Source organism: Patiria miniata, unplaced genomic scaffold (genome assembly GCF_015706575.1).
Source record: "Patiria miniata isolate m_02_andy unplaced genomic scaffold, ASM1570657v1 HiC_scaffold_24, whole genome shotgun sequence".
In the NCBI taxonomy this organism is placed as follows: domain Eukaryota; kingdom Metazoa; phylum Echinodermata; class Asteroidea; order Valvatida; family Asterinidae; genus Patiria; species Patiria miniata.
The window spans coordinates 3,899,833-3,923,008 of NW_024037063.1; the positions used below are offsets into that span (position 1 = coordinate 3,899,833).

At 40.0% G+C, this 23,176-nt stretch overlaps 1 protein-coding gene across 2 annotated transcripts; it reads right to left on the minus strand.

The window, feature by feature from the left end:
- Nucleotides 1-927: 927 nt before the first annotated feature.
- Nucleotides 928-22,917, minus strand: LOC119731764 (rap1 GTPase-GDP dissociation stimulator 1-like). Of its 2 annotated transcripts, none has more exons than XM_038205018.1 (16): nt 22,856-22,917; nt 14,855-14,933; nt 13,188-13,286; nt 12,401-12,529; nt 11,713-11,838; nt 11,394-11,546; nt 10,849-10,977; nt 10,159-10,284; nt 9,347-9,508; nt 8,436-8,570; nt 8,132-8,269; nt 7,786-7,911; nt 7,362-7,464; nt 6,843-7,006; nt 6,207-6,338; nt 928-5,618 (listed from the first exon to the last, which is right to left on the minus strand). In XM_038205018.1, exons 2-16 carry the CDS (start codon nt 14,856-14,858, stop codon nt 5,500-5,502), a joined length of 1,845 nt encoding a protein of 614 aa, XP_038060946.1. In that variant the 5' UTR covers nt 14,859-14,933; nt 22,856-22,917; the 3' UTR covers nt 928-5,499. The 2 variants fall into 2 exon arrangements, with proteins under 2 accessions (XP_038060946.1, XP_038060948.1); XM_038205020.1 differs by lacking the exon at nt 22,856-22,917 and adding an exon at nt 19,551-19,630.
- Between the last annotated feature and the right edge of the window lie 259 nt (nt 22,918-23,176).

Consider the following 23,176-nt stretch of genomic DNA (forward strand, 5'->3'; position numbering starts at 1 on the left):
TGATAGGTCAATAAGTCGACTGTTGTGATGTAGGATATCATGTTTTGAACACAAGGGGCGCATGTAGCACCGGAGGCGAAGACGAGGGTCTTTACATCCCGAGGGTGTTCAACACGTCATATCCCAAATCACAGTAGCCAACAATTGTTTTGTTATACCTCTGTCTTGGATTCTTTGGATTTCGATGTAAAAATCACGAAAACAAACAGCAGTAAACACAGTAAACACAACAATCATGACAACCGAACGTCAACTCACATGCGCATGTCGCGTGCTCCAGGCGCGGTTCTAGAACCAATATTTTTGGGGGGCTAGCACGGTGGATCCAGAATTTTTTCAGGGAGGCGTGCTGAAATGTTGACCGGTTATTTTTTCCAGACACTTAGGCCTCCGGAAATCAATAGGGAGGGGGGGGGGGGGGGGGGGGGGGGGGGGGGGGGGGGGGGGGGGAGGGAGGGGGGGGGGGGGAGGGGGGGGGGGGGGCTCATGCCATATTTTCAATGGGGAGCTCCAATAAAATCCTAAAATCATTCACACTATATTAACTAATGCACCCTTGTCACGGCTATTTCTACTTTAGGGGGAGACCGTTCGCATGTACATCACAATCCTTCTTTTTGATAATGCAATTTGTTTTTTACGGAATTTATTTGGGGGGGGGGGGGGGGGGGGCTAGACAAAATTTTGGGGGGCTACAGCCCCCCTCCCCCCCCCCCCCCCCTAGAACCGCGCCTGGCGTGCTCGAAACAGATGATCGTCTGCTACTTCGCTGCTCCCACGTAATTGTGAAAACATGGTAAAAATAGATTGGGTACCAGTACCAACAATACAAGCGTTTCCCACCAAAAATTCACGCTACAAATATCTAAAAAAAAAAAAAAGAAAAAAAAAAAAAAAAGAGAAATAACAGGAACCGTGAATATAGACTATTGTTGAAGTTGCTTTTATTTATCAGAATATTTTGTGTGCCTCCATCCTGCTGGGTTATAATTTTAGGCTTTCTTTTAAGGAATTGGCTGATTGTTTGTGGTTGGACCTCCCGAACGGTAAAAAAACAAGCATTTCGAGAAAAACGGAATGCATATTTTGATTATGGTAAATATACAGTCATGTATGGCAAGCATTAATGATTTTACCTTTTTATAAACAAGTCCTTCAAACAATATTTAGTCATGCTACCAAGTGAAAGGCATCTTGAACTTAAGTACATGAATTTACAAGTAAGATGCTTAGTGAGTTTTAGATTAAAAAAAATGGATTGAAAATGCAAGTTGAAGTGATACATGTACATCTGCAGGATCTCCTTTTATGAAAGTGTAACGTGATATTTCATATCACCAAAACAAAAACATAAAAACACATTAAAAACAAATTAACGAACAATTTTCTTTCCCTCGTCACAATAGAGACCTTTAAAACAAATTATACAACCGATTTTTCAAAATAAAAATCGTCTAAACTTAGGCGTCATTTGAATTTGTTCAAAAAGGCTCAAAACTGCACAATGCAGTTTGAAACTTCTGCAGTTCTCGTACTCGGAGGTCCAATAAATCGTACTTGTACTCGAAGGTCTAAGTACTTGGACTCGGATACATAAATGCACTCGTTCCCAAAATGTAATGTCAAAGTACTCGGATCTTAGTGGTACTCGATACCTTGGTACTCGGTAGTGCTTGATACTCGGACACACGTACTCGACTACATGTAGAACACTGCTTTGAAATCAATTGACCTATCGCCGTTTGCGAGTTAGCCACGCCCCTTAGACAACCATAATTATGGAGTTTTTTTACACTAATTAGTTTTGTTTGTCTCAGATGTTGCGCGTTCCGCGTCTATATATTTGTATATCATGTAATTGGACAATATTTCACTAGCTGCGTTGACGCGATTCTAACGCGATTCTAATAACGCGATTCTACCGCGATAGGTCAATTATTGGGACCATTCTTTTAAACTTATTATGGGCAATTTCCCCGTAAATTTGGACATGCATGTACATTGAAAAGTGAATGTGATACTTCACTAATGTTAAGGTGACATATAATGAGTGGAAAACAATTACAGACTAAGGTACCATCGCCTTAACGACCTTGTACATCAAGTAGTTTCACGTACGCAGAGAATTGAATTTTACGGAATGGGTATGGTATAAGTACAAGTAGGCATCTATAATTCTAGCCCCATTAGTGTGGCCTCGCAGCGCAGCAATACCAAGGCCACACTAGTGGGGCTTCTAATAATTCATGACACCATTAAACGAAAGCTGCTGTTTTTTGTGTGTTTTTTTTGTCCTCGGGAGCATTCACTCGTAAAATGTGGAAAACCTTTTGTATTTTTGACTTAAGCCAGGTGCCGCAAATTAAGAGGCAGTAATTAAAATATAAGCCGTGTCCTGAGAAATCTAATATGCCAATATTGAGTTATACATTTTTAATTTTCTGTAAAAATAAACAACAAACCCAAGTGCAGGTCATTATATTGCAGCAACACTGAACACATATCAAATAAAATGACATGTATGTAAACATTTAAAAACACAGTGGCACACATCTGCATCTTCTACGTAGACTCCTGCAGTCAAAATCAAACAATTTGGTGTAATTTTTATTCGATAAATTAAATCTAGTCGGAATGCTTGTCTAGAAATAGAAGTTACTCTTCGGTTAAATCAAGACAACCTGTTAAACTGATGATTTGCTACAAAAAAATGCAAAAAAGAATTCCACATTTTGACATGAGGCTATTGGCTCCCTCTGGGGTGGCAAAGCCAATAGGATACCAGTATTTCCCCCTTGATAATTCGGCTCAAACTCAAAATTAACCAGCCACATGTATCTCAAATTCCTTTCAATTTCGAACATTCATTGAACACTATCTTGAAACAAAGCCAACTTTATTCCATGAATTTACTTTGTACGAAAATACGACTGCTCCAACTGTTTACCCTCCCTGCTTTAAAAGCTTTTAAACGCATGTTTTCCAAAGCCAAAGTTTTGGCTTTCATGGTCATGCATTCTGGAACGTCTCTAAAAAGCAAGCAGTTGAGAACTTCAAAGCTTACTTACAGTCTAGTCGTGGATGGAAAAATATCAGACAGATTCAAAACGAAAATTCATGTGAAGCCATATTTTATACCGTGAGTTTTTTCTTCTTCTGTTTCTTCATGCAAGCCACATATTTTAAACTTTTTTATGGTTGCTTGGCAACAAAGCTTCTTATTCATGCAATACTTTTTAACTCTGTTTTGTGTCTTGTGCCACGAATTTGTGCGAATAAAGATGTTATTATAATAGGAAAATGTTGCACACATAAGTAATTACAGGGGAAATTTACAATTAGTTAGTAATAAGTAAGTACATTGATGAAAGTATTTTCTTTGGAATAGTTTTAGTCCGTGTCTTTGGTTGCTTCGCAGACGACAATGATCTTACCGTTTTGTAACAGCTTAAGATGTACCTCTTTTTTTTCTACAAGATGTTGCAAATTGAGTAACTAATGTTTAAGAAGGTTACCGCCTTGAAAAAAGACTAACAAAACTCTGTTTACCACGCAGCATTCTAAGTAACACGACCAAGTGCCTTTAGCGCAATGTGTTAACAGGAACATTTTAAGTGCACGTAACACTGTTTAAATGCTGTGGATTATAGACAATGTTGAATTTTGTTTAGTTCTTTTATCTGTTAAGGAATAGCACCTACAAGTTCTCGTCAGAAAACATCATAAGACCTTCTGTGTTGTCATATCTCCAAGGGAGTTGTAATTTTTAAATTTTTACAAACAATGAGTGCATTTAAGATGTACTCGTGCCTATTCATGGGATACAAAACCAGTGCCTTCAGACTCCACCTTTACGAAAAAGGTCTATTTGATTTGGTCTTTCTTTTAACCTCATGAGCTCATAGTCTCTGCATAATCAAGTGTATCGCTTGAAACTTCGTAATTATACCGCAATGTTATCAATATACAATATTTCTACATGTGAACATTGCCAGATGGAAAACTGTGGTGCTAAACAAATTACTATACATGTATTTGACATCGACAGTGTATGGTATTGTTTTAGATACTGCTATCTAGCTCTGGCATGTTTTTGTTCATCTACATTGCAGATTTTTAATTTTTCAAGAAGCTCATCCTGGGTTGTATTCACCAATTTGGAAATGCAAATGTTTACCATTCTATATTCTTACAAGTGTCAATCCCAGGTAATGCACACAAGTGAGCCATTTTGTTAATAAGAGTAGTTACATTTTATCACAATTTCTAAACAGCTTCATTCACAATATGTATTGATGGTTTCAAAGAAACTAACCAAGTATTCTGGTGAAATCAGCTGTAACAAACAATTAACTGTTTGATTTGTTATAACTTCCATGGCAAGACTTTAAGACTTTTAAAGACTTTACTCAACTCTAAAGACCACTCAATTCCGTTAAATTTTGAATAACACACACCCAATGGGTAGAACACTGATTGCCATTATTTCTTTTTTTAAATTGATTTATAGAAAGCACTTACTTTCAGGTACAGCAACTTCCATGTCTAATCCAAGCTTATCCCAGTGCATACTGTATTATTTCACGTCCTCAGTCTTTGCATTCATTTTATGCGGACACTCCAGTTAAAATAAGCATGATGAGATTTGGACATGCTGCCTAGATTCTAACCCATTCATGATTGCACACTACAGCCCTTCATGTACACACAGTATTAAACCAAAGTGTTGAGCTTCTGCAGCTCATGAGCATTCACTGAAGCTCTTGCCTCCACAAGACCCTTCCGCAATCAAGCAGACCTTGAAGTGACATCTTATTCACTTTGAAATCTCCATTCCTATTTCAAACCGCGATTGTTCCTTCAGACAGATACAGTTTTCAACGTTGTGACATGAACGAGTTTCTTTTCTGCCAAAAAGGGATCCGCATGCTGCAGCCCTACAGTTTCCTCTAAGAGCTATAAACATGTCGCACTTATAACTCCAGTCAAAGCATACATCCTTGCAGATGACTGAATATTTTTCTTTTGGAATGTCTTAGTATATCACAAGATTAAATATTTCCGACTCAAAGCCTTGTTTAATTTACCAACAACAGCCATAACCTCAGTGCTCCAAAATTAAAAATTGGCTAGTTGTTTGTTCCACAATAAATGGCGTACCGGTACCTGTACATCCCATACATCACTTTGTATGTGAAGTGCATGCAGTGGCAAAGAAAATCTCTGGACTGTTTGCTGTACCTTGTGACATTAGCAGTATCAGCTTTGCTGCCAATTTGGCATGACTAGTAGCGCAAATGGTTACAATACATTCTCAAGCCAGCCAGCGATTGTTAGAGAAGCAGTGAAGCCTATATCCTCAGTGTGCATGCTGTGAGACACAAACTAGACGCTGTGGAAGGCTGTTTTCTGTGCTTCAAACTGTAGCTGCAACTTTGGCACACGCGCTCCAATTCGGCAAGCTCGTAATCTCATCACAGCTCTAGCGCCCCCTCTTGTTCATGTAAAATGCTCCCGTACGTTTGCTGCCTTCCTCCGTACAGCCTCAACGTTGCTCGACGCCAGAGTGTCAATGGCTCCCATCAAGTTATCATGCATCATCGCTTCTTTTAGAACATCTAGTCACAAGAATAGAACAGTTCTCAAGGTCACGACATGTTTTTTGAACAATCTTGGTACTTCCTTAAGGCCAAAAAAAAAAGTCTCCGGTTTCTGGTATGGAGCTTGCCCAAAAAGTGGTGCAGCGACGCGGCTTTTTTTTTTTTTTACCTGATTTTTTGCGCTTCAAATGTCGGCTGATGACTGCAAATGGTGCCTGACTAAACTTAGTGCAAATATATGGGAGTCCAGAGAGGCCACATAAAGCTTATTCTCGACCATAACCCAATCTAAAAACACGTTAAAATTGTGCAGCAGCAGGATTCCAGTCAAACCAGTGAGTTTGGCGGTTTTGAGACATCATCTTTCATTGAAGAAAAAACTTTTTCATTTTGCCGACGCGCATGGCTACGGCGACGCGCGCGCATACCAGAAACCGGAGACTTTTTTTGGGGGGCCTAAGAACCAGTAATTTAATTACGCAGTACCTTGGTCTTTCATACGTGAAAACACCCACCATGGTTTATTCGATGAGAATAACTACATCCCTTGCCCCGGTAAACATTATAATTCCCCTTTCTGTGAAATGGTACGGCCAAAGTCCTCACCTGATTGTGTTAGAAAGCCCACAAGGGAGAGAACATTGCACTGTATTTCGGGGGCAGTCGTGTTTGCCCTCAGGACCCTGCTGACCATTCCCAATAGATTGGAATCCATGAATGCTTGCACAGCTGACGGATCTAAAAGAAATCAAGAATTGAAGGCATTTGAATGACATTTTTTTGAAGAATTAAAGTCTCTCTTAAGAATTTGCATCCTTGCTCCTTGCATGACTTATAGTAAATGGTATCGCTGGGACGTCCTCCTCTTCACAGAAACATGCCTGGGACGTCCTCCTCTTCACAGAAACATGCACCACACTTTGTCCAAAACTGCCATTTTGAAATTGCTTCACTCGTCATTACAATTTTAGCTGTCTGGCTAATTTTTCCCACACAAGAAACAGGTTACCCTTAAAAGACCAAAAGTCAGTGAAAACGGGAATAACAAATCTAGGCTTGCCTCGATAAGCTTAAACAAAGCGTCTCAGTGACTCAGTCAGTCAGTTGGTCCGTCAGTCAATGACTCAGTCAGTCCGAGACTCAGAGAACATTATTGACCCTTCGAGTCCAGCAAAAAAAAATTAAAAATTAAAAAAATCTGGAGCAATATAATAGATTTTTTTTTTTTAATACTAGTCTCACCGAGTTGTGTCGAAGAGAGAAGCGTGAGTGCTATCAATGCCTCATTCTGCATCAGCGTGTGCTCGCTCATCGCCATGGCAACCAGGCGAGGCATTCCACTGTGCTCAATGATGCAGTGCATGACCTGGGTGTTGGCCGAGTGTTTAATGAGTGCTGCCAGTAACCTTCAGATTTTAAAAGGGGGTAAAAAGGGGGTAAAATTGTTTATAGAGTTGTTGAGACTTTTGAATGTCCCCACAAACCAACCACACAACTGGTTTGTGGTCCAACAACTACTTCATAAAAACATTTGTGATCTGTCTCTTGTGAACTAAAAAGAAAACGTGAAATTGGACTGTCATCAAAAGTTTATCAAATTTTTCGAATAGCATGGAATCTTCAAAAGTAATATTTGCTTCAGTAAATCGTACATCACAGCAAGACATACGCAGTTTTATGTAAAACAGCATTACGAACAGTGCAAATGTAAAATGTAATTATGTATAAAATTAAAAGGTAAACAACAGAATTGGGAACTACCTATTGGCTTCTCCTGCCACGCCTGCATGTATCTGACAGTCACAGAGATCGGTGACTCTCTCTATAAACTCAACGTTACGGCCCAAAGACACTGCTGTTTCTCCTACACAAAGTGGGATAAACACAAGAAATCAAACCAATTAAAGCGGCTAACATTTCGGATCCTGGCAGGACCTTTTTCAAAGGCAACAGGTCTTACCAGGATCTAAAATGTTAGGCTGTCTAGTTTTTTTGATTTGTATATTTCAGGTCAATCCAGTCAGTAAGCAGTTTGCAGGACTTTTGTTCATTTTCATGAACTTAAGAAGACAAACTTTGTCGCTTCTGGTAAACTGTCAATCTCACAAACAAATTTCAGTCTAAAAAAGAACAATTTTGGTGTTACATTTGAACATGTCTCCCATACAAAAAAAATCTGTCTTACCTTGGCCATCTATGAGCATTCTGCATGTTCCTAGTAGCTTGAAGACAACTGGGTGCATTTCTAACTTTAGGAAGGGTAGAATAACGTCTAGGATACCAGCTTCCAATAACAAAGGCTTGTTGACCTCTGTAAGGATAAGGTCAAAGGTCACAAAGGTGAAAGACACTGAATGGCTTAAAGCAAGGCTGTATAAAGTTCAAGCCGATATATCTTCATAGGGGCTATTTTTACACAAAAGGTTTGCCTAATTTTCAGTTTTGGGTCAAGATGACTTCAAGTAAATATTTCGCTAGTACTGCCTAAACCTCAGATATGGACTTGAGTACAAGACTAATAGTCAACCTACTTGGTATAGCTAGATTCTTCAGTGCACTGAGTACAGCATGCCCTAGTCTCATATCCAGCTCCTCTCCCTCTGGTCTCTTCAAGAGTTGTAGCAAGGGTCCCAACACGCCGAGCTCTACGAGTCTTATACAGTGCTCGTCTGTTCCGAGGAAAAAGAGAAATACAGAGAAATGACATTAACACACATGACACATAGTTTTATTGATTTATCAGGGAATTAATACAATGTACAAAAATGAAGAACAGGGGTAGTGGGTGACAATGGAGGCGAATTGACTTTGCTAATAAACGGATTTGTAACTCACCATTTCTTGCAAAGTTGCCGATGGCCAGCGCCCCGGATATTTGGTAGAGGTCAGTCGGGGACTTGATCCAATCAGACATGACGATCTTAAACAAGGACCCTTGACCGTCATTGAAGAGGTACTTCATACTGTCATCTGCAAAGAAGACAATAGTAGTTATATAGGGCTACATGAAATAATGGCATATGAAAAAGCAAGATCCCATGCACTGTCCGAATCTATTGTTTAGAGCTATTGTCTAGGTTCTTGTCCTTGCAACTACGTGGGGAAAAGCTGACAATAGACATAGCTGGCATGGGTGGCTAGTGCGGCTAGTGCATAGAGCACTCCCTTCTCACCAATGTGGCCCCGGATTTGAATCCCGGCTCGGACCATACGTGATTAGAGTTGTTCATTGATTCTCTCCTGTGCTACAAGGTTTTTCTCCAGGCTCTCCAGTTTTCCTCCCTCCACAAAAATCAACACTTTCGATCTCTGGCTGTGCTCTGTGGTTAGACATGACGGCAGCCTAAGGACCTTTACATGCCTTTTGCTTGACCACATTGTAGCTGCATCCTTTGCAAAGCAGCTTCTCAGCTGCGAGTAAGGAGGACAGACCCTCTATTTCATTATTACTATAAGATGTAGCTCTGGAGGTCTGTTTCAGACACTGCCTAACTTCAGCATACCCTGGGACAATAAGCTGTCCAGAAACTCTTGAGGGGGCTGTTGGGCCTCCTTATGGTGCATGTGAACTGGATTGAGTGTGTCAATGTCAAGCCCTGCACACCACTTGAATATTAACAAAAGGGCCCGAATGCCATTTTTGTCCAAATTGAGTAACCTCTGAAACAAAGGGGGCTTCTTTCTGCATGACAGATGTGCCCAAATCTACAATCACAAAACTATTTTGAAAACAATCAATTTCTTACCTCCGGTAAGTAGCAAGATGATGATGTCACTGGCGACCCTCTCGATGTCAAAGTCTTCGTCTGATTGGCTGCCTCCGGCCAACTCCTGCTCCATGAACTTCCCCACAACCTCCTGCACGGTCGGCACAAGGTCCGCCTTGGCAAACTCCACCTTCATGGCATCTGTGATTTGAGAGAAACAAATGGAATCCTTGAAACATCACTTGAGTATATGTTTTTTCATTTTGATGGGTTAATTGAGACTATAGACTATTTCAGTGATCACCATTTTCTGTGGTGGCGCCAGGTTCGCGCGAGTTACGCTAAGGTACATGTACTACGCATTCACTCCAGGCTCCTTCAACCAATAGATAAGGCTACCAAAATGCACGCGCGCCTCGTCTTGAAGATCGCGTGCGGCACGCGCAGGCGTGGCCTCTCGCAAAAAAAGGCTTCTAATTCTGTTCGGCAAATTACACTATACCAAGGTAAACGAGATACTTTTTTTAGAAATGTGATTCACCAAAAACACTCATTTTCCCCTCTCCTCTTTTTGAAGAGGGAGATACTTATAAACCATTTTAATTTATACTGCACAAGCATCACTGTTCAATGGTGACAACCAGTCCTGAATAGCTATAAAAGTCAGAGGTCTTCCTCAATTTTTGTGAAAAGGGAAAATGAAGTGAAAAAAAAAACACAGTGAAAGGTCTAATCAAAATCAAGTTGGCCATGTGATAAATATCACCAAATTCCAGGCCTGTCATTTCAGAAAAGCATGTAAAATCTGGCAGGACAACAAGTTCATTGATGACAGAAAGATTTTAACTGACCATTTTCGGCTAAGGTGGCGATAACTTCAAAGATGGTCTCCAGTTGGTCATCGTCGCCGACCATCTTGACTGCCTTGATCAGAAGCTCTGTGATTCCACTGTTGACAAAGGACACCTTGTTCTCATCTGGTAAAAAAAATGCACAGAGTTGGTAAAAATGCGTAAAAGTGGAATGTGTGAGTACAGAATGCCTGTGAAATACTTTCATGAGTTAGGGAATAAATAAGGATGGATGTGAATCACAACAGAGCAGTCCCACAGTGTCGGACATACATTTTGGACGATTCGATAGTGTGCATAATAAAAGTTATAATCATATAGTGGATTTTGATTCTGATAAAACGTAACAGTAAATCACTAAAATGATATTCAAAAGAAATTATTCATCCAAATTGTTTGCTGTAGTAGAAATCAGCTTGAAACACCATGGTGTCGAACGTACACAGACAAATTGAAGTTATTTTTGTACTTTTGGATTTGATTTGGATTTCTTAAAATTTTGGCATTGGGGTCTAGAATTCCATGGAATTGCCTAATATTTACTGAATGCTCATTACCACTCTTGATCAGTGAATAAACAAGTAGATAATGGGTTAAAGCTAAGGTTGAACAAACAATTCTTGGCATTAAAAAGTTTTGTTTGTTTAACTATGTATTAGTCATTCAGTGCATTCAACGCAGACTACTGACCGAGTTCAGCAATGTTGCCGATGCACATGATGATCTTGCCACACAGGCTGATGTCGTCGGGAAAGTTCCTCATCAGTGACACAAGGAGTTCAACGCCTCCTTGCATCCGGACTTTAGTCTGGAGTATGCCTACAGGGGAATAAAGATTGTTTCAGAACGAGTTTGAGGGCAAGTCCAAGAATTTGCACACTATGTCCCATAAATAACGAAAGTTTAACCCTCTAAGATATTCATGGATTTCAGTATTTTTATTCTACTGTTGGGCATCTGCAAGGAGAATACCCAAAAAAATTGTTTTAGTCTTTTCAATGATTATTACAGAAAACATGGCGTTGCAATTAGGACAAAAAGGGGACCTTTTCTTGGACTTACCCTTGAGGTAACTCTAACGTCCTAAGCATTTCTGATAGAAGTGCTCCCAAATCCACTTTTCTGTACAAAATTTGCTGTGTGTTCTACCTTTTTTTGGATTGTTTTCTCTTGTCTACTTATGTATTGTATCCAATGCCAGGTCACACGTGGTATATGCCTCCTTGCAAACTCACCATTGGCGTAAGTAAGATTCATCAGGTAACCACTAGCAACCACTCGCACCTTCTGATTGGCTGAGACTTCGTCAGGTGTTGAGGATCTTGATTTCAGCAATTCCATTAATCGTTCTACCCCCTCTGAATCGTGGATAGCTTGCCGAGCTTTGTCTGTGGCGAAACGTCGAAAAACAACTTGCTAGATTGAAAACAACTTGCTAGATTATTAAATTCTTTTATAGTATTCTATTGTTTAGACAATCTCGTTTGCAATTTTTGGAGTGATGGGCTTTTCTTGGGGGGGGGGGGAGGGGGCAAGGAGGATATTTTGACTTACCATGGTCACAGCAGATGTTCCCCAGGGCTCGACATGCCTGTATCACTACGTCTGTGTCCTTATGTGACAGCAAGTCGTTCAGGGTGGGGATGATACCAGCGTCTACAAACGGGTCGCGGATACTCTCTGCAAAAGGCAAGTTAAGTTTGATTAATTTTTAATATGCTTGGAAGACCAGACGCTGGTTAATGTGCTCAAATCATATTCACGTGCAGGATTTACCTATGTGGTAACGTATGCTATTTAAAATGAAATCAGCCATTTTCGTAGTGCAAATGACTTACTTGCATTTCAGTTCAGTTACAGTGTGGTCACGACTATGTTACTGAAGTTAGGAAAAGTCGCACATGGTCACACAGTTGTGAAGGTATTGTGAAATTTGCTTCAGAATTATAATGACAATAGGTCTCGTTCAAATGACATCATTTCCTACAGACCATCCACGTGCATCGGCATTTTGAGCGTGAACTTGCATAACGCGCATCGGCTGCGTCGTATTTCAAACACATTTCGAGTGACAAGCGCGCGTGTTTGGAACATTTTCAACACTGCGTAATGCGTTCTTGATTGCGTAAAACACGCACTTGCGGGTCTCCTACAGAGATGGCCGTCATTGAACGAGCCCTATAAAAATGCACACATGAACCGCGTGATTTTGATGAAACAGAAAGTGGAAAGATGTACTTGCCATTTTTGGCCATCTCGGCAATCACGTTACAGGTTCTTCCTAGAGAGTCGGCTTTGTCTGTACTCTTGAGCTGATCAGTCAGAACCGCCACCGTCCCTAGGCTCAGAAGACGAGCACTGGATTCCTCAACTGAAAACAATATAAGAACAAGTGAACAAAAATCCTTTGTTAACATGAGTCATAGAGAACAGTTCATCGACTCTTATAGTGTACATGTAATGTACACATACAGATACAGTAAATATCTCCCCGTACTGTCCCAAAGTGTTACTCCTTGTTGTCTCGAAACTGCCAAAAACTGCATGATTTTACTGATTAATAGGGACTCAATATAACGTAGTACAATGTATTACAAGTGCTAATGTGGTAAATTGGTGGCAATTTGTAATTAATTAGAATGGCCAACTTTTGGCATGACAAATTACAAGAGTTAGAGTTACATTTTATGATGCTCTGACTTAAAACCTTAGTTCCATGATGCTTTTTTTCATGGAGGTTCTTGTCTTTGGGAACTTCGCCTTAATATTGGTCCCTTTTTGACAGGAACGTCAGTTTTTGAAATTTGCTATCTCTATTTGTTTTAAACATTGACGACCAATGTTTCTCAGAGTCCAACTCGAAGCTGGAGGTGACGACATGGTTTGAAAAATGGCCCTACAGGTAACCTGAAGTTGGAGGTGATGACGAGGTTTGAAAAATGGCCCTAGGACACGTGTCTGTCTACAAATCACACATGAAATTTGTTGCCCCACGTCATTCATAACTCAAATAATTAATGTGGGTGTACCATCTTGTTCCAATGCTTGCAGCATACAGTCAAGACATGACACCGGATCACCCTCGTCGGAATTCAGCTGCAACTTCTCAACAGCCGTTCCTAAGTCATCTAAGGCAGGGGAAATTAAAAAGACAAAGAATTGTTGTTAGAAAAATAGAGTGAAAGTTCTTACATCCATTTTTAGAATGGCATTTAAGAGTTGTTCCAAACAATTTTTGGGTTTTTTTTTTAAATTAATTTTTTTGTTTTACATTTTTGAGAAAAACACATATGCATACATGTTTTTTTAAAGGCACCCTCAGGGCCATATGTTCTGAATCTTACTGTCAGATCCTGTCTAAAATGTTCCACAGGTTAAGTCCCATGAAATTCTATGGATACACGATGTATACAATTTACCTAGATATTCTTCAAATATTCAAGCATTGTATGTGTACTACTGCACCAATGCGCCCCTTTAAACAGATCCACTGTGAAAGGACATCAGTCTTGCTTAAGTCTAGATCTTCCGATGTCGCCTGCAGACAACAACGTAGCCCCCAGTTGCCCCCACCGGAAATTTGACAGTCCTATAAGTAACCAGGTTAACGGGTTTAACAGAAATTGGGCGCCTCCCCCAGTTCCCCCCCCCCCCCCCCCCCATGGTAATAACCCTGGCTACTCCAATGCCTGTCAGTGCCTAGTGTTACTGCGTGGCCAATTATTAACCTTAAATGCCACTGTGTGATCGAGACACAAAACCTGGAAGCTCTCCCCTGTGCTTAAACAGAATGCTACAAGTAAACTATTCATAAGATGGATTTTTACACGTTGTTTAAGTGTAACTTATACGTTGGTGAATGGCAAAATCTAATGTGGATTTACAAAAAAAAAACAAAGAAAATAAAGTCTTCCAAAAACTCTGTGATTCACCCTGGAACAAAATCTGGTTATAATCTTGATTCTTTGTTTATGAGAAGTAGTACTAGTATGCAAACAAGTAACAACACACAACTCAGTTTCAATGCTGAACTGTACATGCAACAATCAGACTGAACCAAATAATGTTCCCCCAATAGTCACGGCACTCAAACCAGACTCATCATATTATTATTCCGAGAACGTTGCCAGACACTCTTTGTCTGCCCACATGTCGCAGACATGGCCTGCTTGTCAGACGGCAAGAAGGGTGTGTAGGGCATGCAAGATGATACATATCATCAAAGACGGATTATAATGTATCTGTGTGAGAAGATGCACAAATGGCTTCTGCGGGGGCAGAGAATCCCTTGTCATGTCATCTGCCCTTCCCCCTCCCCCGGGGAAAATAACACTGATGAACATATTCAGACGTTTAGGCTAAAAACTGACCATCTAAGCAGATCGTGTCTTGCTTAAATGATAATGATGTACCTTTGTATGCAGAAGCAGGTTCTGTTTACAAAATCATTTATCGGTCTAGACAGTTGTCATTTTGTGATCTAAGGCTGGATATAGCAGAACAGCAGCTTGCACCGGTACATATGTATGAAGGGTTCTATACAAGAAGTACGTGTAAATGTATGGTATTTATGTACAGGCAGTGGGGTAGGGGAGGGGGGAGGGGAGATTGGAGCCTCTTGATGTACATACTGAATCTCCAAAGCAAGGGATCTGACAGAGGAAGTAAAAAAGAGCAATTTTCAAGATGTACTCACCCATGGTCTCAGTGTAATTTGCTCAATGTAGCAGAAATGCAATGTGCTCCACCTCCTCAAGAAAATTCCGCTTAGAATTCTGTGTGAGCAAAGATAAGCACGAAAAAGAAAAAATTAATTATAAATCAAACTGCTTGTAAAGAGAGGACATATTTTAAACAGTCATCAGTTCGTTCAGATACATTGACATTTCAGTTTTATCAATGTTGCCTGAAGGTGGTGTAATTTGCCTTAGGGAGATGTTCCGTACATTTAAATAGTGGGTTTTGCCCTTCAAGTACATGTATTATTTCTGTGCATGAATGACTGAATATTTCATAAGGTAATGAGAAACTACAGCTCCATTAGGCCTAAAAAAAAAGTCTCCGGTTTCTGGTCTGCGCGTGCTTCGCCGTAGCCATGTGCGTCGGCAAATTGAAAAAGTTTTTTTGTCAATGAAAGATGATGTCTCAAAATCGCCAAACTCACTGGTTTGACTGGAATCCTGCTGCTGCACAATTTTAACGTGCTTTTAGATTGGGTTATGGTCGAGAATAAGCTTTATGTGGCCTCTCTGGACTCCCATATATTTGCACTAAGTTTAGTCGGGCACCATTTGCAGTCATCAGCCGACATTTGAAGCAAAAAAATCAGGTAAAAAAAAAAAAAGCCGCGTCGCCGCACCACTTTTTGGGCAAGCTCCATACCAGAAACCGGAGACTTTTTTTTTTTTGGCCTTAGTGTTTTGAAGAAATCGTATACATTTCATTAATATTCTGCAGATATATACACTTGTGTAATTCTCGATTCAAGTATCAATTCAAGACAATGTTAATTGACAAAATAACTCCATCAGAGCTATTTAGAATATTACAGAATGCTGTGTAATTTTGAAAGTGTCAAACAAGATTTGTGAACATGCCATTTCACGGTCTGTTGAGCAGCTGAGACAGTGACACCAGGGTGTGATATAAACTGTTGCTCGGTTGCCAGGGGCAACCTAAAATCCACTCGGGCAAAATTATGAGCTAATATTGGTTGCCACAGCGGGATCTTATTGACGTGTAAAACAATCCAATGAATGTTAATCAACGACAATAAACAACGAGTGAGATGGTTGTGACACAAAGTATCTCAAGAATAGGCGGCGCTGACCGTCTGCTGGATTAAAAGATTATTTACATGTAATTGGTTTGGCTGTCTTGCAGAGAAAAGGAAGGGAAATAGATCATTTACGTCAGCGGTCATTTTTGTTACAATGAATGGGCAAGAGGTTGAATCTCAAAGATGGCTGGGATGCAAAAGGTCTATCTCTTATTCATCCCCTTCCAACATTAAGTTGAAAATTCTGAAATTGCACATTTATAAGATTAGAGCGTGGCGCCATTCAGCAACGAAGATCAATAAACACTACCAGTTTTAATCAATGCCGTCACGAGTTTGGTTACCAGGCAAAAACGGAATGCGCCAGTAACAATAACAGATGAAATTAATTACATTCCTGACCACTTAAGCTGAGCAAACACAGGGATTGAATACCCATGGGATTAGGCAACCATTAGCCAAAATTAGGAGATGAGAGGAAACGAAATTACAAATGTTGACTCAGCTTTGCTCAGGGTTAATGGGAAATTACATAGTGTGCATAAGTATGATCTTTGTGATTAATTAAAGAGGCATTGATTTTTTTTGTTTATGCAAAAATGGAATTTAGCTTTGGAAGCAGTCCCTTCATTTCATGCAATCAAGCAATACATGTAAAAAAAAAAATGAAAAAAAAATGTTAATATTTAAATCATTCCGTTAGTAACAGTGTGCAATTTTGTAATGCTAATAAAAGTTTTTAAGGCTTCCCTTTTATTCATAGTGCATATACTTCAAAAAAGGTCAATTGAGTCTATAGATGTAATTTCCTGTATGGCCAGCACCTAAGAATTTCTCACAAGGGCACAGAGTCCAATTCATACAGGTCAGAAATACGCAGCACCTTCAATAACGTAAATAAAATGAGAAAAAAAAGAAGAAGAAAAATAAAAAGCTCAATTTAATTAAACTGGCCGCTTCTCATTGATTGCAAAGAAATGGCCACAGCCTTGAGGGCTAGCACCTGGCAAATCACACAGGAATTTTCTTTCTTTTCGTCCTTTCCCTTCCCCCTTACAGATTGATAAATAATGAGCACGGCTGCTTTTCTTTCAATTTTATTCCCCTCCATTTTCAAGTCATTTCCTGCAAAATGCAATTTACGTTGTATGTGTGCATACGTGTATCGCACAAGAGTCTTGGAGAGATATAAAATGAAGTAGATGATCGTGGCCAAACGTGCTTTATCTCGCTAGAAAATCTCTACTGTCAAACCAGAAAACGGAAGATAAATTGTCAGGATGCAATCCTAGGTTTCTGTTCGATAACGAAAATGCCATGACCTACAAAACTGCCTCCTCTTTCCAGCAAATATACATAATTGCTGGCTGGTGAGCTATAATTGCTGGCTGGCTGGTGTATACAGTTCCCACTGTACATCTCTGGCAAATATTCATACTAGAAGGAAGATACATGTATACGTACATGTTGGACATCGACATGTAGAGGCTAACCCGGTACATGTACAAAAAAATACAAACTTAAAATGTTACAAACTTAAAATGTTACAAACTTAAAATGTTACAAACTTAAATGAGCCAAAATCCAGATTATGCCTAAAAACTTCTCAAATGGGATATTCCAGCATCATGATAGGAAGTGTACTGACGATGATAGAGCAAATTAATCATGATATCCAATTGTTAGATTCCGAGAAAAATGATCCAAAAGTCCTAGTCTGTAATCTCCTTGACCAGTACTAGATGATGGATGAATAAGATTTGAAAAATACATTTTCAGGTCTATTAAATGAGCTCTTAAAATCTCCGTCACAGAAAATATAGCACCAGAATTTCCCAAACGTAAAATGAGAAGACAAACACAACCCATACTTATTGTACAGCTTATTGAATACTGTGGAAATGAGCTAAAAACCTACCTGTCCTGGGCCCAGCTACATACATCCTCACATTGTCAAACTTACAGTCAAAAAAATGCTACGTAATTATCGTCTGGCTGTCTGCCTACAAACGACTCAACATGAATGTTTCAAACATCCTTTGCGGTCTCATGTCAGTACAAGCTGCGCAGCTGCATGTGATTTCCTGGGCAGACACGAGAGGCCCACGCCGTATGTTCCCTGTTCATGTCTCGCTATGTGTCATGCTCAGATTATCGTCGCTGCTGAGGGACAACAGGTACCTGCGAGCAAAGTCTGTGTCTAAGTCATACATTCACGGTGAGTGACATATTGAACTGCACATTATGGGACCCCCCTTTTTTTTTGGGCTGTATCACACTAAATCCTGGCAGGCAACTAAATTCAAACCCGTGAACTCGATGAATCACCCAAAAAATGAGCATTTGACAACTAATGTCTTGGCCAAAAAACGAGGGCACATGATCCCAGTGGGACGGGAGATGGGAGTGGGGAGGAGTGACTGTAATATGTTTAAGGTGAAATCACATGTTCTCTGTGATTCAAGATTCATCAACTTGTCTGTTGTGCTTCACTTGTTGTCCAAACTAATGACTAAGCCCAGCTCATGTACAGATATATGCACAATGTTCATGCACAAGTAATCTGTTGTACAGCAAAAAAAATGATAGAAACAAGATTTCCAAATGCAATGCTCTTGACACTGGAATTACCAATCACCAGAATTTGAATCATAAATTGATGAACATAAAAAACCAAATCAATCTAATAGGGGTCTATACAACAGCAAGCACAATATGGATAACACTTCATTTAAGTTCATTAATATTTTACTAGGCCGATAGCCAGGCTTTCATTATAAATAAGTATACATCCGTCAGAGGTTATGTAGCTCAGCACACAAATCTACGGTAGTGAAGAATAACAGCGACAGCTGTGAGTACATGATTTGAAGTTTCAACTCATGAGTTTCCTGGGGGATGAGTAAACATACAATAGGCACAGTTGGGGTTTTTCAGACATTACTCCCTTTCCCCCCCCCCCCCCCCCCCCCCCCCCGCCAAAAAAACCCAAACCTTAAAACAAAAACCACAAGGCAACCTAGTCAAGATGGTCCCTGAGTGCACAATGCTATTCAATTGACTCAGGATGTATTCACTAGAGTTCTCTTCGTGCATCTGATCTACATGTATCCAATGGCCGGATGTACCGGTAGACCATTCATTGGCATTACAGGGTAATCCTATATGATAGCACTGCCCAGCAGACTCAGCTGTGATCATGTGAAATATAGGCCTAAAATTGCTAATAAACAAAATGAGCAACAGCCTATAGATGTACAATGATACCTCTTCAAAGTCTTAACCCAGAATCACGAAATTAAAATGATGAACAACCTGCTCATTTAAACATGTTATGTCACAAACTTATCAGAGATTATTATTATTATTCATTTCTGGTCATGAAATCAAGGATTCCTCATTAGTGCCCTAGGCACTGTAAATCGCAAGCCTGACGAAACCTGTAGAGAGAAGACAATGAGAGATACGATATTTCTTCAAAGTCTTAACCCAAAATATATGATACACCGGTACCTGCTTATAGTTATACAACGTACATGACATTTTATGCCACAAATTTATCAGTGAATACAAAACTACCGAGCATCACACAGCAAGATGCAATTACATGTACCTGTTCACTGCGTTGTTCCGACATCAAGTCCTCAACGCCAGAGTCAATCTAATCTCACAGCAGTCTACACTGCTCTCCTTTCACTGTATCAAATGAAGCGGCAGAAGATTCTAACACAGCGCTTCGGGTGAGGGGGGTGTGTAAGCCGAGCCAGTCGACCACGTATTTAAAGTTTCACGCCCCTTCAAGGGGCGAATATTGATTTGGATGGCCACGGTGCAGTATAACGGAGGCGGGGCCCCACAGGTCAAAATATTGAAATTCATGACATGCACAGTCGCAAATTACTATTGGCATCATCGGCTTCTGGTGTTACACGATCTCATTTTAATTTTGTTGACGGGTATTTCGATACTTTCTGGAGGTTTAATTAAAATATGGTACGGTTGTTATTTCAGTGGAGGTTTTCGGCTCAAGGCAGATTTGTCTACAGATTTCCTTACTTCCATGAATATGTGTACACGTTAATTTTAAAATTGATACTTTTGCAGCATTAAGATTTTTGGACCGAAATGGGATTAACGTCTTGTCTTTATTTTATTTTTTTTTTATTCTGCATTCTGAGTTGATTTTGGAAGACTCAGGAAGATACAATGTACCGTACATACAAATTATGTGAATGCAATCTAAATGTATAGGGCCTACAAGGTAACATGCAAAGTGCACCAAGGCATATCACAGAACAGTTTGGGAAGAATCTTTGTCATTATTTAACAGTGTATTAACATACAGTACTTTAACAGTGTATTAACATACAGTACAATGTGTACAAAAAGTAAAGGGGCTCAGTACAACGCAGAGGTGTACTACTTTACACAATTTTTTTGAGTTACAGTACATGTAATTAAAATTATACACCTTGTAAATATTCTTCACAAAAGTGTAATATCGAAATGAGTTTTACTGCACATCAAAATACATCGTGTACATTGTAATTTGTAACTGTAAGTCTGTAGAGTTATTTTTTTTTCAGAGGAAAATATAGCCACTCTGTAATCCTGCATTGGAAATGTCAAAGAGCACAAACAGGTGTGAGCAAGCTCCTGTGAGCAATAAATTCACCTCGCAATAATTACTGGGCCTGTGTTGAATGCATGCTTTTGCATGGCGTCAGTGTGAATTTTCTCTGCCAGGGTTTAAGCCCTTGTGGGAATTTTGGTTATTAAATTTAGACTTACGAGTAGATCTATACAGAGGAAAGAAAAAAATACTCCACTGGGATTTATGGACAGGATAACACACAATGAATGCAGGAATGAGGATATATTATCTGTGTAGGCCTACTTACTAGCTTTGGAAATGGATGAATAATATTTGAACTACCAAAACATCCATTTGCTTATGATTTTCAATCTAAAAATTAAAACAAAAACTTGAATGTTGTGCGTACTTAATAATTCTTGACAGCATATTTTTGGGAGTAACAAAATCACCTGCAGTAGTTTTGACTGAGCTGTCCTAATCACTTACATTGAAATTACAGTACACAATTTGTTCAGACAAATGTACAGTTACGGTAATGTCTCCCTAATTTCATCTTAGGGCAGAGTACATGTAACTCAGATTGCTCTCACCCTGGGGGCAGATCAGCCCTCCTCAGGAAGGGGATTGCGTATCTTAGACTTTAGTCATGAATTAGAGGTTTTTTTTAACAATAAACCTTGCTGCTATATTTAGTTGGAGTACTAATATACTATCATATAGGATTACCCTGTAATGCCACTTGTAACACAAAACAACTGTATTTGTAACAATTGATATTACGTCATTTCCTACAGACCAGCCACGTGCATCAGCATTTTGAGCGTCAACTTGCATTTGTAATGCGCATCGGCTGCGTCGTATTTCGAAAATATTTCGAGCAACAAGTGTGCACGTTTGGAACATTTTCAACACTGCGCAATGCGTGCTTGATTGTGTAAAAAACACAGTTGCAGTTCTCCTAAAGAGATGGCCATCATTGAGCGAGCCCTATTGCTGATACTGTTACGCCCTAACTTGGTTGTCAGCCAAACATATGTTTGGCCTGTCCCAGTCAAGGCGATCAAGTTGGGTAGGCCCAACATGGGCAGCACCCAACCCAAGTTGGGCCTGCCTAACTTGAACGATCTACTTTGGCCCAAGCTGGGACTGGCCCAAGTTGGGGTGTAACAATACCACTTGGCATGGTTGGGTGATATCATGGTGATATCGTTAGGTGATATTATCATGGTGATATTGAATGACCAATCAAGCATGCAAATAAAGGTTATCATCATCATCATATCGCCGAGAGCCTTGAGGCAATGCGAATTTGGGTTCTCCGCAGTGCAGTGGCTTTTAGTTCATTAACTGAGAGACCACTCCACGTCATCAAGTTGTCCACCCATATTTAGCATGAGGTCGGCCGCATCCTCTCCATGTGTGCCGGCCTGCCAGGAGCCCCGCGATCACTCATCACTGCGAGACCGCTGCACCGCACCGCATGACTGCACCAGCTTGCCTTGCGCTCAAAATAAAAGTGCAAATGATTAAACGATCCAAGCATAATCAACTGATCCTGTATCATCACTCTTATTGTGCACGTTCAGCCCTACACAATTGGTTGATGCACGGTGCAATCTAACGTTAGTCGTTACATTGAGAACATAATTGGCGAATGTTTGTCAAATGATAGACACTGAGTTGACAGACCGCATTGAGCTGCGCAATTGTTCAATCAGTATCACGCAGACTCATGCCGAACAATAAAACTACTTTGCACAGCATGGCTACCATAGACTTAGTAGAAAAAGGCCATATGAATATAGGCCTATTATTATAGCAAGATGTTACTTATGTTGATGTTACTGTGTTAGACATCCACGGCAACATGATGAGAACAGGGCTACGACTAAGTAACAGTTAGTGTTTTATTTCTCCATGGTTAGACTAGCTGTGGGCTGAAATTATATTATTATGCTTGGTTGGACTGGTACTGAGGTAGACCCACTAACTGGGGCACTAGAACTCCTTTTTTGACATTTGGGATGTGGTCTGTAAATGTCAAAAAAGGAGTTCTACTAGCGCCCCAGTTAGATCTCCTTTTTTGACATTTGTGATGTGGTCTGTCATACGACAGACCACATCCCAAATGTCAAAAAAGGAGTTTGTCTAGCGCCCCAGTTACATGAGTTAGTGGGTCTAGTGCTGAGGTAGTGACACTTGGCCTAAAAAGAAAGAAACAATAAGTCATCAAACGTGAACTGGTTAAATTCAATAACATTAACAATGCTGCAAAGGCAAGTCCAAGAATTTAGAATATCAAATCAAACAGTTATACTTACATTGGATTACAACTTGACGTGCCCAGCCAAAATGTTTGTCCTCTCACTCAGGTAGGCTCTACCACCACTACCAGAAGAAAAAGTCAACTCTCATAGGCTTAGCAGTAGCACAGTACAGTCACGGACATGTATCGATACTGCATGCGATCGGGCTAACTTACGTGTTCATTTTGCGATCACACGTACGATCGCATGTTTTTACATAAATCGTCTGGTCAAAACAGTTCCATTTATTGCTTCCTAAAACATGTAAAATAGAAAACCTCACCGTCACTTGTACTCTCTGAGCTCCTTTCCTAGCCCTTTTGACATTAAATTCGT